The 19,833-nt window shown below is 44.6% G+C and overlaps 1 protein-coding gene across 6 annotated transcripts in view; it reads right to left on the bottom strand.

Moving 5' to 3' along the window:
- IQCK (IQ motif containing K) overlaps window positions 1–19,833 on the bottom strand; it is a 140,069-nt gene that overhangs the window by 19,228 nt on the left and 101,008 nt on the right. For all 6 annotated transcript variants that reach the window (XR_013410823.1, NM_001193745.3, XM_015125656.3 and 3 more), the window contains 1 exon segment: window positions 12,864–12,975. Coding sequence is in view for 5 of the 6 variants with exons in the window: in NM_001193745.3 (NP_001180674.1) it covers window positions 12,864–12,975 (112 nt within the window). In the remaining variant the exon portion in view is untranslated.

Genomic DNA, 19,833 nt, shown 5'->3' with positions numbered 1-19,833 from the left:
GAACAAAATAGGAAAGAAAAGTCCCTGCTGTCAGAGAACTTACATTCTAGTGCAGTCACACAGACAATAATCAAAATGATTCATTAAAATCCTAGGCAATTGGCCAGATGTGGTGGGTCACACCTGTAATTCCAGCACTTTGGGAAGCCAAGGAGAGTGGATCACTTGTGGTTGGGAGTTCGAGACCAGTCTGGCCAACATGGTAAAACCTCATCTCTACTAAAAATACAAAAATTAGCCAGGTGTGGTGGCACATGCCTGTAATCCCAGCTACTTAGGAGGCTGAGGCAGGAGGATCACTTGAACCTGGGAAGTGGAGGTTGCAGTGAGCCAAGATCATGCCATTGCACTCCAGCCTGGGTGACAGAGTGAGACCCTATCCCCAAAATAAATAAATAAATAAATTAATTAATTTTCTCAGTTCTGCCACTTCAAAGCTGTGTGACCAAAGGTGAATGATTTAACCTCTGAGACACAGTTTCCTCCCTTGAAAGATAGGGGCAATAATAGTTTCCTTTTTTTTTTTTTTGCTATGGAGTCTCACTCTGTGGCCCAGGTTGGAGTGCAATGGTGTGATCTTGCCTCACTGCAACCTCTGCCTCCTAGGTTCAAGCAATTCCGTAGCCTCAGCCTCCCGAGTAGCTAGGATTACAGGTGCCCGCCATCACGCTTGGCTAATTTTTGTATTTTTAGTAGAGACAGGGTTTCACCATGTTGGCCAGGCTGGTCTCAAACTCCTAACCTCAAGTGATCTGCCTACCTTGGCCTCCCAAAGTGCTGGGATTACAAGCATGAGCCACTGCTCCCGGTCAGGCAATAATAATTTCTACTCATTCTGTTTGCTGTGAAGATTAGGAATAATATATGCAAAGTGCCTGGCATGTAGTTGGCACTCAATAAATCAGAGCTGCTATGAGGATTGTGGATCTTTGCAGACACCCAACGTTTGGCAGCCACAGGTAGGAAATGCTGTCCTGTAGGCCGGGCCACAGCTTGACAAGGCAGACAGAATTTCACATCGCCCTCCCGGTTAGCTCCAACTTGCATTAGAAAGAGTCATTCTGGATGTGACAGGCCCAAATGTAGTGACAGGAGGAGTCTATGCTTCCTACCTTCTCAAACATGTGATCAAACTTCACAAAAATCTCCTTTAAACCTCCCTACTCTTTTCCTCCAAACTTTCTCAAATTGCCAAATACCAAATTCATGCTTCCCTCTTCTCTGCCTCACACTCTAAACTTCCAGATTTACTCTCTGCCTCCCCCAGTGATCCCACCTCGCTTTCCCCAACAAAAGCCCAGTAGTGAGCAGAACATTCACCATCTATTGTTCTTGCCTTCAAGGTCGAGACCAAACTCCCAAACCTGGCAACAGCCACCAAAACAGCAGCAACAGGTTTTCAAGGTTTAGATTTGCCCAGACAGCAGGGCTCTTGCCTGAGAGGCAGGAGATTCTACAGCAAACACCTATGGGATATTCTGTTTTACTGTTATAGAGATTTCCTGATTCAACGATTCAATTTTTCAAAGCGGAAAGCAAGGTCCATGTAGCTGGTAAATTGCAGAGTCGAACAGGAACTCAGATCCCCTGAATTTCAGACCAAGAGAAACTGCATTAGTGAGAAGAGCCTCGCTAAGGAAGATTTTGAATCCAAAGCTATTACTGGGATCTTGTAGCTAATCCATAGTATTAGGGCTTTGCTGATGTGGTTACAACACATTCTCTACTAAGAATAAACCCATGTAATCACTTTTTCTGGCCTCTAGCCTGACACAGCTTATAAATTTTCCCCCAGGAGATTCTAATCTACAGCCAGCATTGAGAACCACTGCTGTACAAAAATATGGAATAAAAACCGGAATAAAAACTTTATTTTTGCTGACAGCTTTAAAAAATATTATTAAAACCAGCCACCAGTTACTGACCATTCACTTTGTGCCAGAGATCTGTTTAATTCCATACACGGCTGTTTTATTTAATCCTCACAGTAGCCCTTTGTGGCAGATCCTAATTGTCCCCACATAACAGAGGAGAAAACAGCCTGGTGAGGATTAACAACTTGTCCAGGAACCACACTGATGGTAAAAGGCAGGAGCTCGGTTCCGTCAGACCCTCCAAAGCCAGTATTTTTATTTTATGTTTTTTGGAGACAGGGTCTTACTCTGTTGTCCAGGCTGGAGTACAGCAGTGTGATCATGGCTTTCTGAAGCCTCGACCTCCCAGAACCAAGAGATCCTCTTGCCTCAGCCTCCCAAGTAGCTGGGACCACATACACACACCACCACACCCAGCTAGTTTTCATAATTTTGTAGAGATAGAGTCTCCCTATGTTGCCCTGGCTGGTCTGGAACTCCTGGGCTCTCAAGTGATCCTCCCATCTTGGCCTCTCAAAGTGTTGGTATTACAAGCAAGAGCCACTGCACCTGGCTGCCAATATTCTTAACAATATATATAAACCATATGTCGAATGCTTTGCTTAATTAATAATTATCATTTATTGATCACTTATTATGGGTCAGGCACTATTCCAGTTCATTTAATCCTCACAAAAACTCTATGGTTTGGTTACTAGTATTAGTATTGTCATTATATTGCCAGACAAACTGAGTCACAGAGAGGTTAAACTGAGTCACAGAGAGGTTAAGCAACCTGCTCGAGGTTGTACAGTGAGAAATGGGAAACTTAACCCAATCTGGTCATGAGCCGTCTAGGGTTTGTAGATTTATCTATATCCTTCAAAAGCATTCTGCATCGGCCAGGCACGGTGGCTCATGCCTGTACCCCAGCACTTCGGGAGGCTGGGGTGGGCAGATCACAAGGTCAAGAGATCAAGACCATCCTGGCCAACATGGTGAAACCTCGTCTCTACTAAAAATACAAAATTTAGCCAGGTTTGGTGGCTCACTCCTGTAGTCCCAACTACTTGGGAGGCTGAGGCAGGAGAATCACTTGAACCCGGGAGGCGGAGGTTGCAGTGAGCCGAGATCACATCAGAGATGAAGCCCATGAAGTTGGAAGTGGTCATTCGCATAAACTTAAATATAGGATCTTGAACTTTTAGGGCAAATCATTAAGAAAGGAAATCATCTTTTATGTTTAAATCTCAGAACAGTAGGGATTTTCAGGCATTTCAGTAGGACGCTTGTGCCATGTCATAGCTGTGCAGACTTTTGCAAATTTTAAATGAAAAGATATGTGTAAAAGTTGATGTCATCCAAATATCCCCAGACACTGGTGAGTCCTAAAAATGGAATTGATGAAGGCAGTGCCAAGGCATGAAGTCACTAGATGTCTCTTAATCAAATTATTTATTTTGCAGGTTAAAATGGAGAAGGAACTAAGTTTTGAGGGACTATGAAAGAAAAAAATGAAATGACACCTTAGATTTACAGATATATGTCTTCTGAAGGAGTCATGGTCCTATCAAAACAATGACCTCATTTAGAATTATTACTGAGGCATAAGAATTCTCATTTTACAAGTAGAGAAAATGTAGCACAAAGATGACATCACCCATCAAAAGTCCCACAGTGGGTTGGCAGCATTAAGTATAAATTAATATAACATTTTTGGATGACAATATGGTGATCACTGTCTAAATTTAATACGTGTGTGTCCTTTGACCCAGCAATTCCACTTCTAGGAATTTATCCTATAGATATACTTCTACAAGTCTTGGTGCAGTGGCTCACGCCTGTAATTCCAGCACTTTGAGAGGCCGAGGTAGGTGGATCACCTGAGGTCAAGAGTTCGAGGCTAGCCTGGCCAACGTGGCAAAACCCTGTCTCTACTAAAAATATAAAAATTAACCGGGTGTGGTGGCACTCGCCTGTAATCCCAGCTACTTAAGAGGCTGAGGCAGGAGAATTGCTTGAATCCGGGAGGCGGATGTTGCAGTGACCCGAGACTGTGCCACTGCACTCCAGTCTGGGCAACAGAACAAGACTCTGTCTCAAAAGAAAAAAAAAAAAAAAAAGAAAAAGAAAAACAAATACTTCTACAAGTAAGCTAGAATATATAGCTACACCAATGTTTATGGAACATGGTTCATAATACAAGCCAACTATCCATTCATAGGAATTGGTTTTATAAAAGTATGGTACAGCGCTATCATTTTTATGGAGCCACTAAAAATAATGGAATAGATCTGTGTGTGCTGGCACGAAACAGATGGCAATGATACATTGTCAAGTGAAGAAAAAACAAGCAAGTTACGGTACAGCATATGTAATATGGTTACATGCTTATAAATATATATATTTATGGTTTTTTGTTTTTTTGAGACAGTCTTGCTCTGTCACCCAGGCTAGAGTGCAGTAGTGCGATCACGGCTCACTTCAACCTCCACCTCCTGGTTCACACAATTCTCATGCCTCAGCCTTCCAAGTAGCTGGGACTACAGGCATGTGCCACCACGCCTGGCTATTTTTTTTTGTATTTTTAATAGAGACGGGATTTCACCATGTTGGCCAGGCTGATCTCGAACTCCTGGCCTCAAGTGATCCACCTGCCTCGGCCTCCCAAAGTGCTGGGGCTATACGTGTGAGCCACCGTGCCAGGCCTATATTTATTTGTATGTTGATAGATGAATGGGAAAACTATGGGCTGATATACTCAACAGTGATTGTCTTTGGAAAATACATCACTAAAACTTGACCTTTTTTGTTAGATGACAGACTGTTGGTCACAAAGGTTCTCAACTAATGCTAGAACCCACTTCCTGAGCCACAGGCTAGAGTGTTCCCTGTACCCAGGTTCCCTCTCTGGTGGCCAAACCCTTCTCTGCTCCTCAAATGTAGAGGGACAGAGGATTTGGAAGGAGGGAGAAAAGCATATCCTTATGCTGATTCACTTAACCCTGGTTTCTTGCTTTAGTGAAAATATCTTCCCAAAACACTCATGTATATCCTGCAGCCTTTGAATGGTGCTCTCAGCCTCCTCTACCACCAAGCCTCCCCTGTACTTGTGGTCTGTGGGCACTTCAGTGTCAGGGTGCAGGTTGGGAGGCATGGCCAGACACTGCCTGCTGTCCAGCCTGTGGGTCCTTAGTTACCATGCTGGGAAGCTTTGCAGTGGACCACTGTGGCCTACTGGGCACTTGGGTTACAGAACAGCATGGCCTGGGATGGCCCTAGCCTCTTTGGTATCAGGTAGATTCGGGTTCAAATCCCTGGTCTCTGGCCTGACTGGCTACGTGGACTTGTGCAAGCCGTGTATCCTCCCAGCTCCGGTTTCCTCATCTGTACAATGGAGATAATCTCACCTCTCTGAGATATCAGGTGTGAGGACTACATGGAAACATAAGGTGCTTAGTGTAGTGTCTGGCACATGGTATAAGCTCCATCGCTCATAGCTACTCCCTAGTTGCAGACATCCTTCTCTGCTCTTGGCAGTGCATCCAATTACATGGGCTAGGAAGGAAAGAACTAAGTTCCAGCATATCTTATTTATTTATTTATTTTGAGACGAGGTCTTGCTCATTGCCCAGGCCGGAGCGCAGTGGTGCAGTCACAGCTCACTGCAGCCTCGTGTTCCTAGGCTCAAGCAATCCTCCCACCTCAGCTTCCTGAGTAGCTGGGACTACAGGAGTGCGCTACCACGCCTGGCTAATTTTATTTTTTGTAGAGACGGGGTCTCATTGTGTTGCCCAGACTGGTCTCGAACTCCTAGGCTCAGGCAATTTTCCTGCCTTGGCCTTCTAAAGTGCTGGGATTACAGCCACGACCCCAGCCTTCAGCATAGCCTGAGGTCACAAGCAGGTGGGGTGGCTAAAATGAGGTGTTCATTTTAAGAATAGCCTTTAGGCCGGGCGCGGTGGCTCAAGCCTGTAATCCCAGCACTTTGGGAGGCTGAGACGGGCGGATCACAAGGTCAGGAGATCGAGACCATCCTGGCTAACACGGTGAAACCCCGTCTCTACTAAAAAAATACAAAAAACTAGCCGGGTGAGGTGGCTCAAGCCTGTAATCCCAGCACTTTGGGAGGCCGAGACGGGCGGATCACGAGGTCAGGAGATCGAGACCATCCTGGGTAACACAGTGAAACCCCGTCTCTACTAAAAATACAAAAACTTAGCCCGGCGAGGTGGCGGGCGCCTGTAGTCCCAGCTACTCGGGAGGCTGAGGCAGGAGAATGGTGTGAACCCGGGAGGCGGAGCTTGCAGTGAGCTGAGATCCGGCCACTGCACTCCAGCCTGGGTGACAGAGCGAGACTCCGTCTCAAAAAAAAAAAAAAAAAAAACAAAAAACAAAAAACTAGCCGGGCGAGGTGGCGGGCGCCTGTGGTCCCAGCTACTCCGGAGGCTGAGGCAGGAGAATGGCGTAAACCCGGGAGGCGGAGCTTGCAGTGAGCTGAGATCCGGCCACTGCACTCCAGCCTGGACGACAGAGCCAGACTCAGTCTCAAAAAAAAAAAAAAAAAAAAAAAAAAGAATAGCCTTTAAACCACAGGGAAATCCTAATCACTAGGATTTGTCATTGTAATCTAAATTAAAATTAGGGAAAAGAACTTTCTCCCATATCCACCCTCTACTCCCGGCTTTCATGTCTTCCCTCTAGAAGGAAATATTGCTCTAAGAAACTTACTATATTCGGGAATAAAATGGTGTTCAGTATGTTATACAGTGTCCTCTTTATGAAAGAAAAATCAAATCTCAGCTCCAGGAATGTGTGCTTCCAAGAAACTTACTTAATCTTGAGGACACAATAAACCATTAATGATCCTATTTCCTTTATTGTTGTGGCTTCCAGGAAGCTCAGAGCCATATTTCTATTTATTATAGGAACATTTTTGAGGCCATGATGCATATTGTATAATGTATTAGGGAAGTTCTGAGTATTTCTTGAACAAATGGTTTGTCTTTTTTCTTATGGACACTGTGAATTTATGTAATAGATTCTATTTCCATCTTTACTTTGGCACGTTTTCCTAAGAAACTTCTACCTTGGTCAAAGGGTACAAACTTTCAGTTATAAGATGAATAAGTTCTGGGGATCTAATGAAAAGTATGGTAACTACAGTTAATAATACTGAATTGTTTATTTAAAAATTGATGAGAGAGCAGATTTTAAGTGTCCTCACCACACACATACACACACACAAATCGTAACTATGGGTGACGGATGTGTTCATTAATTTGATCATAGTAATAATTACACAGTGTGTATGATACGGTTTGGCTCTGTGTCCCCACCCAAATTCATCTTGAATTGTAATCCCCACATGTGGAGGCAGGGATCTGGCGGGGGTGACTGGATCATGGGGGAGACTTCCACCATACTGTTCTTATGATAGTGAGTGAGTTCTCATGAGATCTGATGGTTTATGTTTGACAGCTCCCCCCTCACTCTCTCTCTCTCCTGCTGCCATATAAGACGTGTCTTGCTTCCCTTTTGCCTTCCGCCATGATTGTAAGTTTCCTGAGACCTCCCCAGCCGTGCAGAACTATGAGTGCATTAAACCTCTTTTCTTTATAAATAACCCAGTCTCAGGTATTCTTTATAGCAGTGTGAAAACGGACTAATACAGTGTACAAATAATCATGCTGCACACCTTGAATATATATAATTTTTATTTGTCAGCATAGGCCTTGAAATTAAGTATTTTACTTACAGCACTGAGTGGCTTTATTTTTTTCCCTAACCTTAATTATTCCTTAATAACCACGTTTACCTAAAAATATCATATTGCGTGTATTTCTGTAACTACTAAAAACCACTCTTGGAATGAAGTAGGAAATAAACAGTTAAGCAAACAAAAAGTAGACAATTCATTTCCTTTGACAGATCAACCAATCTCTCCCTCCAAGTCTCTGCCTTTTCTTCAAAACATTAAGAAGTGATAGTTATTTAGAGATTATTTCTGCATATGTAAAGAATACGCACACAAACACATATATGATAAATTTATCTGATTATATATATGATGTATATATATGTGTGTGCATATATATATACACACACACATATGTAATTTAATCTGATCTTATGGGAATAATTTCTGTGATTTCTTTCTCCCTGCTCATACTAGATGTCCAAATAAAATATGGATATTCAATTACAAAGCACATTTGAAAACAAATACTATGTGAGGCTAAAAATATGCTATTAATCGAGACACGATTTTTTTTACTACATCTCAAAATTGACTTGGGCGTCTTATTTTAAACTACATTGGCTGAAATTCTTACCATTCACATTTTAAAATAATTCCTGCATCTGTCCTGATGGATAGAGACTTGAAGATAACTTCATACCACTTCCGTCCTAGAAGAAAATACTGTTTGGGACAGGCAGCCTCTGACTCACTGTAATGTGAGACGGGCTATATATGAGCATGATTCCACCACCCCGACAGCTGATGTGACTCTCCCTCAGACCTCCTGTCTGCCCAAGGTTGCTCTAAGCTATGAACTTGGTAAAATCTATTTGTATTGTAAATGCCGGAGCACAATGTGGATAAAATGGCAACACCTTAAAAAGATACGCCTGTCTCCTGGATTTGTACATAGATGAGCTTTTTTTTTTTTTAAATGAAGTTGAAAAACCATTTTCATTTGCAATCACCCCACTATTTTTTATTGCAAGTCTAAAGGAGAACTAGCATGCGCTTAACATCCGCTTTCAAACTGCTTCATTGGAAGCCTTTGAGGTCTAATTGAGGGGTCACGTTGGCTGGGGAGATTTATTTTGTAACCCCCCACACTATCCAGATTCATAAGGTTTAAAATAGGAAGTAACTCTAGCGCATGAGCTTAATGAAATGATTCAACTCGGCGACAGTTAAAGGGAACAAGAAGTTCTGCTTCGCTTGATGTGCAGCAGGTTGTACTCTGCTTCTCATAATTCTGCCCCTAGCTGGAGGCTTCAGTCCATGAAAACAAACAGCAAGCACCCTGAAGCCCAGATAGGAAATTGAACAGGTCGTATGCCATGTTCCAGAAGATTCCAGAGAAGTTGGGTCTGAGGGCAGAACCTAAAAGAATGTCTTAACTCTCTGCATCTGTCCTCCAGGATGTGTTAGAACACTGGACAGAGACGGGGAAGTCCTGGACCCAGTCCCAGGCTCTCCTCTGCTGTGTGACCTTGCGCAAACACTCAGTCTTGCTGGAACTCAGTTTCTTCATATGTAAAATGAAGCCCAGAGCTTCATCCCCTAAATATGTACAGACCACCTGCTCTGTGCCAGGCTCATGATGAATAAGACAGACGCGGTCCCTACATGAAAGCCCATGGAGCTTGGAGTCTATTGGAAGAAATCAACACAAATATTTTAACAATACTATCATGACAATAACTCACATTTATGGGAACCATATGCCAGGACTTGTTCTAAAGATCATCATCTCTTATAATCTTATAATAACATCTGTATGAGACAGACACTATTATTACTATCTCATTACCATTTTGCACAAGGGAAAACTGAGGCTTCATGAAGTTCACTAGATCAGGTTTACATGGATAGAAGTGGTACTCAGGATTCCAAGGGCAGGTCTGGCCAACTCCCAAAGCCGGGGACAGACTTTAGAATTGGCTTGTTTGCCCAAAGGCCATTTCATGGTCTCAGCGTAAATAGGAACCTATCCATGGGTTCACACTGGGTTATTTACCGAAGAGGTGTTTCTTGTTTGGAAAGCACAGCTCACTCCTTCCGGAGCCCTTGGAAGGTGGCACAGGAAGCCAGCAGCAGATGGTGGAAGTGGAATTGCTTCCACCAGCCCCTCCAGCCCCTTTGCTGCGGACTGGATAATGGCATGAACTCCAGGTCTATTCTCCCTGCTCCAGAGCGAGCCCAATCAGTCAATCAACCAACCGCAAATCAACTCCAAAGAATACAGACCAACAGAAAGAAACAGGCATGCTGCACTTTCCTCGACCTTTAAACTGATTATAGCCCTGATTGCCTTCCAGTTTTGAAGCCAAATGAAACTGCAGTGGTGCATGGAACAGAGGCCTGTGCTGAGCCAGCCAAACAGTAATAGCTCAAGCTGCTTCTTTATAAGGGCAGCTTAGACTGACAATTTGATGTGCTCCTACTCTGCACCAGGAACTTTCTGTTTATTGACTCGTTTAAAACTCACAGCTTCATTCATTCATTCATTCATTCATTCGTTCAACTGATATTTATCTGCCACTCACTTTGTGCCAGGCACTGTACTAGGAGATAAACCAGGCAGACACATCACATCAGGAGGTACCATGATGTCAATGTGTCCTATTATTTCATGTAGGTTACATGCTAGTGGGGAAGACAATTGTCCAGTAAATAAATTTAGGTTGGTGCAAAAGTAATTGCATTTAATGTCATTATTTTTAATGGCAAAAACCGCAATTATTTTTGTACCAACCTAATAGCAGCTGTACAGTCAAACATCAGCAGGACTTGTCCAGAGCTGAGAGCACAGGCCCAAAGGACTCCACATTTAAAGAAAGCACAAAACAACTGGGCATCTCACATCTCTTTAGGTTCTCCATCCTGGCTGAGCAATAGGCACAGTGGCTGATGCCCATAATCCCAGCACTCTGGGAGGCCAAGGAAGGAAGATCATGTGAGGTCAGGAGTTCAGGACCAGCCTGGCCAACATGGTGAAACCCCATCTCTACGAAAAATATGAAAATTAGCTGGGCATGGTGGCAAATGCCTGTAATCCCACCTACTTGGGAGGCAGAGGCATGAGAATCGCTTGAACCCCAGAGATGGAGGTTGCAGTGAGCCGAGATTATGCCACTGCACTCCAGCCTGGGTGACAGGGCGAGATCCTGTCTCAGGAAAAAAAAAAAAAAAAAAAAAGAAAAGGAATAGAAAGTACAGAGTCCCAGGGTGAGAAGGCATTGGCAAATTGCAAGAACAGAAAAGAGACTAGAGGGGCTGCAGTCCACTGAAGGAGGATGGGGACAGGGTAGGATGGGGAGGTTAGAGGACCCAAGGCATGATGGCCTGTGGCCTGCTGAGGGATGTATGACTATTTTTTGTAGTTTCTCATAATCATAATCATAAAGTACTATGTGCTTATCTAAAAGATTCCAACAGTGTGGTTCCACCCCTCTGGTCCAAATTCTCAAAGGTAACTACCAATAATTTTCTTCCAGACTGTTTAGCATCTCTGTGTTTCCATGCATATATATATTTTTTTTTTCTTTTTTTTTTTTTGAGACGGAGTCTGGCTGCGTTGCCTAGGCTGGAGTGCAGTAGCACGATCTCGGCTCACTGCAACCTCTGCCTTCTGGGTTCAAGTAGCTGGGATTATAGGTGCCTACCACAAAGCCTGGAAAATTTTTGTATTTTTAGTAGAGACAGGGTTTCACTATGTTGGCCAGGCTGGTCTTGAATTTCTGACCTGAGGTGATCCACCTGCCTCAGGCTTCCAAAGTCCTAGGATTACAGACCATGCATATATTTTTTATATGAATAAAATCTTATAGTTCTGCAATTTAATTTTCTCCACTTGAAAACATATCAGGCCGGGCGCAGTGGCTCACACCTGTAATCCCAGCACTTTGGGAGGCCGAGGCAGGCGGATCACCTCAGGTCAGGAGTTTGAGACTAGCCTGGCCAATATGGATGGTGAAACTCCATCTCTACTAAAAATACAAAAATTAGCCAGGCATGGTGGCAGGCGCCTGTAATCCCACCTACTCGGGAGGCTGAGGTAGGCGAATTGCTTGACTCCGGGAGGCAGAGGTTGCAGTGAGCCAAGATCGACCCACTGCACTCCAGCCTGAGTGACAGAGAGAGACTCCATCTCAAAAAAAAAAAAAAAAAAGAATATATCAGCCAGGTGCGCTGGCTCATGCCTGTAATCCCAGCATTTTGGGAGGCTGAGGTGGGCAGATCACTTGAGGTCAGGAGTTCAAGACTAGCCTGGCCAACATGGTGAAACCCTGTCTCTACTAAAAATACAAAAATTACCCAGGCATGGTGGAGCATGCCTGTAATCCCAGCTACTCAGAAGGCTGAGGCTGGAGAATCATTTGAACCCAGAAGGCGGAGGTTGCTGTGAACCGAGATCGCACCACTGCACTCCAGCCTAGGCGAACAGAGTGAGACTCTGTCTCAAAAAAAAAAAAAAAAAAAAAAAAAAAAGAAGATATTGGTTCATGAAATTATGGAGACTGAGAAGTCCCACAATCTGCCATTTGCAAGCCAGAGACACAGGAAGTCCAGAGAACCAATAGTGTAGATTCTAGCCTGGGTCTGAAGGCCTGCAAGCCAGGCGCAGGAAGGGCAGGAGAGATCAAGGCCCCAGCTCACATGGCCAGGCAGAGTTCATGCAACCTTCCTCTACCTTTTTGTTCTATTTAGGCCCTTAACAGATTGGATGAAGCCCAGTGGGGAGGTCCATCTGCTTTATTCAGTCAATCAAATCAAATGCTAATCTCTCTGGAAACACCTTGACAGACAGACCTAGAAATAATGTTTAATCTGGGTATCTCACAGCCCAGTAAAGTTGACACATAAAATTAGCCATCGAAAAAGGGGAGAAGACAAGCATAAAATACCATTTGAGTTCAGACACACAATCAACAACTTAGAATAACTATAACTATCCATCATACTGATAGACACTGTGTTTCCAAAATAATGGGTTATTCTTGATGTCTTGTAGCTTCAAAAATAGAAACCTGCAGACACAGGGAGACATTGAATTTGTCCCTGTGGGAGAGAAATAGCCCTGTAAATTATATCACATCACCTCTGTCATTGCACAGCAGAATCTTAATATGCGGCCACTTCCCCCATGCACAAGCTGAGTTCCATGCAGACAAGGACCTTACAAAACCTCAGAGGGCCTCCTTCTTGAGCCTGGAATAAGAATCAGGCTTTTCTTGAATGAACTAAGGACTGTGAATCCAGCAACTTACCTTTTTGTTCTTGCTTGGCCCAGAAAATTTTGACTCGCTGGTGAATGTGCTTGGCCTCGCGCAGTTTCTTCTGCCACTGACGCAGCTCTTGAATCTCAGGATCACAGCGAACCTGGAAAATCCCAGTAAAACTTCAGCCCCTTTTCAACATACTTCTGTACACGAGCTTATTAACCCTGCATGGAAAATCCTTTACAAACCAATTGGATGTACTTTTGATTCTCAATGAATCATCGTCCTAAATGAATTATTGACACTCCTAGAGCTTACGTCATATTTGAGCATAAATGAGGTTGTGTGAAGATTTGCTATAGTAACAGTAGGTTAAGAACGAGCAGGTCTGTGCTGTCCAATAGAAAGATAATGCAGCCACCACATTTGTAACTTTAAACTTCCTAGCTGGCATCTCATTTTAAAAAGTAAAAGCAAGCAGATAAGATTATTTTTAAGAACGTATTTCACGGCCGGGCGCGGTGGCTCAAGCCTGTAATCCCAGCACTTTGGGAGGCCGAGATGGGCAGATCACGAGGTCAGGAGATCGAGACCATCCTGGCTAACACGGTGAAACCCCGTCTCTACTAAAAAAATACAAAAATCTAGCCGGGCGAGGTGGCGGGTGCCTGTAGTCCCAGTTACTCAGGAGGCTGAGGCAGGAGAATGACGTGAACCTGGGAGGCGGAGCTTGCAGTGAGCTGAGATCCGGCCACTGCACTCCAGCCTGGGCAACAGAGCCAGACTCCATCTCAAAAAAAAAAAAAAAAAGAATGTATTTCACTTGGCCAGGCATGGTGGCTTATGCCTGTAATCCCAGCACTTTGGGAGGCCGAGGCTGACAGATCACCTGAGGTCAGGAGTTCGAGACCAGTCTGGCCAACATGGTAAAACCCCCTCTCTACTAAAAGTACAAAAATTAGCTAAGCACGGTGGCAGGTGCCTGTAATACCAGCTACTTGGGAGGCTGAGGCAAGAGAATCACTTGAATCCAGGAGGCGGAGGTTGCAATGAACCGAGATCACGCCATTGCACTCCAGCCTGAACAAACAAACAAGAATATATCTCACGTAACCTAAAACATTCAAAATCTTATTACTTCAACATGTAATTAATATAAAAAATTATTATGCAGGGCATGGTGACTCATGCCTGTAAATCCCAGTACTATGAGAGGCCAAGGTAGGAGGATTGCTCAAGCCCAGGTGTTCAAGACCAGCCTGGGCAACACAGCAAGACGTCATCTCTATAAAAAATAAACAAAATTAGCTGCTGGTGGTGAACGCCTGTAGTTCCAGCTACTCAGGAGGCTGAGATAGCAGGATTGCTCGAGCCTGGGAGGTTGAGGCTAAGGTGAGCCAAGACTGTGCCACTGCACTCCAGCCTGGGTGACAGAGTGAGATCCTGTCTCAAAAAAATAAAAATACAAAATTTATGAGTTATCTTACTTTCTGTTTTGCATGCTAAAGTCTTCAACACTGTGTGTTTTTGCACTTAAAACATACTTCATTGGCTGGGCGTGGTGGCTCACGCCTGTAATTGCAGCACTTTGGGAGGCCGAGGCAGGTGGATCACGAGGTCAGGAGATCAAGACCAACCTGGCTAACATAGTGAAACCCTGTCTCTACTAAAAATACAAAAAATTAGCCAGGCGTGCTGGTGGACACCTGTAGTCCCAGCTACTGGGAGGCTGAGGCCTCCGGTAGGAGAGGAGAATGGCGTGAACCCGGGAGGCGGAGCTTGCAGTGAGCCAAGATCGCACCACTGCACTCCAGCCTGGGAGACAGCGAGACTCCATCTCAAAAAAACAAAACAAAACAAAACAAAAAACTTCATTTCAAGTGTTCAACAGACACATGTAGCTGGTGGTTACTACATAGAACAGCACAGTTCTAGGCTCACCACAGTTAATGCATTAACCACAGTTCTATTTAACACTGACTGCTTACTTCATACCAACTTTAGCGCTAGATGTTGAGATTAAAGAGATGAATAATAGTAATTGTAACAATAATTATTTTTATTTTTATTATAGCTCATATTTATTGAGCATTTATCTCCCAGGCATGGTTTGAAGTATCTTACAAATTTTATTTCATAGAGATAGAGTCTTGCCATGTTGCCCAGGCTGGTCTCAAACTCCTGGGCTCAAGCCTTGGCCTCCAAAAGTGCTGGGATTATGGGTGACAGCCACTGCGCCTGGCCAAATATTTTACAATTTTTTTTTTTTTTTGATACGGAGTTTTCGCTCTTGCTGCCCAGGCAGGAGTGCAGTGGTACAATCTCAGCTCACTGCAACCTCCACCTCCCAGGTTCAAGCAATTCTCCTGCCTCAGCCTCCCAAGTAGCTGGAATTACAGGTGTGCGCCACCAGGCCTGGCTAATTTTGTATTTTTAGTAGAGACAGGGTTTCATCATGTTGGTCAGGCTGGTCTCAAACTCCTGACCTCAAGTGAACCATCTGCCTTGGCCTCCCAAAGTGCTGGGATTACAGGTATGAGCCACTGCTCCCGGCCTATTTTATAAATTTGAATCACTAAGCCACACGGATAAGGCAGGATTGGTTATCCCCATGTTACAGATGAGATAACTGAGTTTTAGTGGCTTGCCAAGTCGTATTGGAAATGGTGGAGCTGCAATTAAAACTTGAATGGGGCTGGGCACGGTGGCTCACGCCTGTAATCCCAGCACTTTGGGAGGCTGAGGCGGGCGGATCACAAGGTCAGGAAATCGAGACCACGGTGAAACCCTGTCTCTACTAAAAATACAGAAAATTAGCCAGGCGTGGTAGCGGGTGCCTGTAGGCCCAGCTACTCCGGAGGCTGAGGCAGGAGAATGGTGTGAACCCAGGAGGTGGAGCTGCAGTGAGCAGAGATCGCACCACTGCACTCCAGCCTGGGGGACAGAGCTAGACTCCATCTCAAAAAAAAAAAAAAAAAAAAAAAAACCTGAATGGATTGATTCCAGCTGCCCTTGAGAAACTTCAAGTGTAGGAGGAGACACAGGAATAAGATCAGTAAGGTATGGTAAGAGTAGGGAAATTGGTGAGTGCAAGGGAAAACAGAGGGGGCATCCAACCCAGCCTTGGAGAGGTCAGAAAACCCCTGGGCTGTTTTGAAGGATAAACTAGAGCTCGCCATGGGAAGAAGGGATGGAGTGTCATGGTGTTCCTGGGAGGGATACTGGCCTCTGCAAAAGGTGCAGAAGGGTGAAACAGTCTTGGATGATCCAGGAACTCCAAGGCGAGAAAGTAACAAAGGGCTCAGAAAGGCCACAGCCACTCACATCCTTCCTCTTCCTGATTCATCTTTCTACCTCTTCACTTGCCAGAGGAGCTGCATCTCACAAAGCAGATTCCAAGACTGGAAGGGAGTGATTTTATATATGTGGAAGTGTGTCAACTTTATCTTGAAAGATAAGTTAAAGTTACAAAAGAATGCTGCCAGACATACCAAGAAATGAGATCCAAAATTTTCCAAAGAAGTCCCTGACTCAGCTCTCTAGATTAACTATTCAATAGGGCTACTTTGGGGGTTCTCCTTATTTCGGGGGTCCCCAACCCCCGCAGCCACAGGCTGGTACTGGTCCATGGCCTGTTAGGAACCAGGCAGTACGACAGAAGATGAGTGGCGAGTGAACAGTGAAGCTTCATCTGTATCTGCAGCCACTCCCTATTGCTCACATTACCACCCGAGCTCCACCTCCTGTCAGATCAGTGGCGGCATTAGATTCTCATAGGAGCATGAACCTTATTGTGAACTGCATATGTGAGGGATCTAGGCTGCGTGCTCCTTATGAGAATCTAACTAATGCCTGATGATCTGTCACCATCTCCCATCACCCCCCAGATGGGACCACTTAGTTGCAGGAAAACAAGCTCAGGGTTGCCACTGATTCTACATGATGGTGAGTTGTATAATTACTTCATTACATATTATAATGTAATAATAATAAAGTACACAATAAATGTAATGTGCTTGTATCATCCCAAAACCATCCCCTCACCCCAGTCCCCCATGCATGGAAAAACTGTTTTCCATGAAACTGGTCCCTGGTGCCAAAAAGGTTGGGGACCACTGTCTTAATCAGCTTATTTATTTATTTATTTATTTTTAAGAGGCAGTCTCATTCTGCTGCCTAGGCTGGAGTGCAGTGGTGCGATCTCACCTCACTGCAACCTCCGCCTCCTGGGTTCAAGCAATTCTCCTGCCTCAGCCTCACGAGTAGCTGGGATTACAGGCATGCACCACCACATCTGACTAATTTTTGTCGTTTTAGTAGAGACTGGGTTTTGCCATGTTGGCCAGGCTGGTCTTGAACTCCTGACCTCAGGTGGTCTGTCCACCTCGGCCTCCCGAAGTGCTGGCATTACAGGTGTGAGCCACTGCGCCCGGCCAGCTCCATTCATTTTAAATGAGGCAGTAGCTGTGTATTCTGGAGGAACAGTTGCCTGAACTGGAATGAGCATGTAGAACTGGGACAGTCACATTCCACATGCCCAGGTCAGTGCTTCCCTCTCTAGGCCATGGTCCCCTCCTGTCTCTCCAGGGACCCCAGGTGCCCAGAAGGGTGGCCTCCTTGCTCCTCCTCTCTTCTTAAAGTCACAACTCAGACCTGCTGGTCTGATAGTCAGGAACTACTGTCTCTCCTGCTGGGAGGGATGCAGGGCAAACTGAGGCAGAAATAGCAATCTGCCAGGCCTGCAGGATCCAGCATTTAAGAGAAACTGGTGAAGGGAGCGCAGGGTGAGGACAGACCAGAGAGCCAGGCTTGTGTAAAGGGGTCAGCTGCTCCCCAGCTCTGCTGACATGGAGATGCCACCAAGCCAGAGCTCGATCTCTTGCTTTTTCAGATCACCGCTGGATCTTGGGACTTCCTATCTTGGTCCCTGGGCTTCCTACCGTGGTCACTGCTATCCTTTGAGGGTGCCCAAGTCTGGGCTCCCAAGTTTCAACTTGCTCAAGTCACCCACACATCCAACATCTTAGGACACAAACACAGTCCCCAAAGGGCGAGATTGAGCCAGGTTTCACCACCAGCTACCTCCAAGCCCCAGAACTACCATTCCCTCTCGTCTCTCCCCTACTGATAGAGGGGCCACCTCTTCCAACTCTTTTAATAATTTTACATCAAAGAGCCTTGTTGTCCTTTCCTTCCACTGAAATTTTATCAGATTCACAAGTAACCTTAGTGATTTTTTAAAAATTTGGTCAAATACACATAGCATAAACTGTACCATTTTAATCCTTCTAAAGTATACAGTTCAGTAGCATTAAGTTACACTTACAATGTTATGTGACCATTACCATTCTCTCGTTGCAACACATTTTCAGCAGGCCAAAAGGAAATCCCAGATTCTTTAAGCAGTGAATTCCCATTCTCCCCTCTCCCTACCCCAGCCAGCCATAGCCTCTCTGTGTCTTTAGATCCACATTCTCTCTGGATTTGCCTATTCTGGATATTTCCTACAAATGGAATCATATAATCATGTGTCCTTTGTGTCTGGATTCTTCCAGTCAGCATATCATATTTTAAGGTTTATCCAGATTGCAGCATGTATCAATACTTCATTCCCGAATAATATCTATTGTATAGGTATGCCACATTTATTTTTATCCATTCATCACTTAATGGAACATTTGGTTTGCTTTTTTTTTTTTTTTTGAGACTCTGTCACCCAGGCTGGAAGGCAGTGGTGCGATCTCAGCTCACTGCAACCTCCGCCTCCCTGGTTCAAGCAATTCTCCTGCCTCAGCCTCCCGAGTAGCTGGGATTACAGGCACCTGCCACCATGCCCAACTGATTTTTGTGTTTTTAGTAGAGACAGGGGTTTCACCATGTTGGCCAGCTGCTCTCGAACCCCCGACCTTGCCTTGTGATCCACCTACCTTGGCCTCCCAAAGTGCTGGGATTACAGGTGTGAGCCACTGCCCGGCCTTTTTTTTTTTTTTTTTTTTTTTTTTTTTTTTTTTTTTTTTGAGACAGGGTCTCATTCTGTCACCCAGATTGTAATGCAGTGATGCATGATCTTGGCTCACTGCAACCTCCACCTCCCAGGGTCAAGCAATCCCCTCACCTCAGCTGGGACTATAGGCACACCACTGCACCCAGCTAATTTTTAAAAGTTTTGCTTTTGCAGAGACAAAGTTTCACTATACTTGGTCTCAAACTCCTGGATTCAAGCAATCCTCCTATCTCAGCCTCCCAAAGTATCTGGATTACAGGTGTGAGCCACCGAGTCCAGCACTTAATGGAACATTTGAGTTGTTTCTACCTTTTGGCTATTGGGAACAGGGCTGCTATGAACATTTTCGTATGAGTTTTTGTTTGTTTATTTATTTATTTATTGAGATGGAGTCTCGCTCTGTTACCCAGGCTGGAGTGCAGCGGCATGGTCTCGCCTCACTGCAACCTCAACTTTCAAGCCATTCTCCTGACTCAGCCTCCTGAGTAGCTGGGATTACAGGCACATGCTACCATGCCTGGCTACTTTTTTGTATTTTTAGTAGACACGGTTTTTCACCACGTTGGCCAGGCTGGTCTTAAACTCCTGACCTCAGGTGATCCACCTGCCTCGGTCTCCCAGAGTGCTGGGATTATAGGCGAGTTTTTGTTTAAATACCTATTTTCAATTTGGAAGCGGAGCTGTCGACCTAGAAGTTGAACTTGTGGGTCACATGGGTAATTTTACATTCAACTTATTGAGAAAACAAACTGGTTGTCACAGTGGCTGAATCATCTTATATTCTCACCAGCAATGAGTGAGGGTTCTAATTGAACCACATTCTTGTCAACACTTGTTATTTTCGATTTATTTTAAATTTAAATTTCATTTTTAATTTAATTTAATTTTTTGAAATAGGGTCTCGCTTTTTTGCCCAGGCTGGTCTCAAACTCCTGGTCTCAAGTGATCCTCCCACCTCATTCTTCTGAGCAGCTGTGACTACAGGTGTGTACCACTGTGCCTGGCTCTGTTTGT

The sequence above is a fragment of the Macaca mulatta genome, chromosome 20, assembly GCF_049350105.2.
Source record: "Macaca mulatta isolate MMU2019108-1 chromosome 20, T2T-MMU8v2.0, whole genome shotgun sequence".
Taxonomy (NCBI): domain Eukaryota; kingdom Metazoa; phylum Chordata; class Mammalia; order Primates; family Cercopithecidae; genus Macaca; species Macaca mulatta.
Note: the sequence above shows the minus strand (reverse complement) of the source record. Positions and strands in the feature narration are given on the sequence as shown.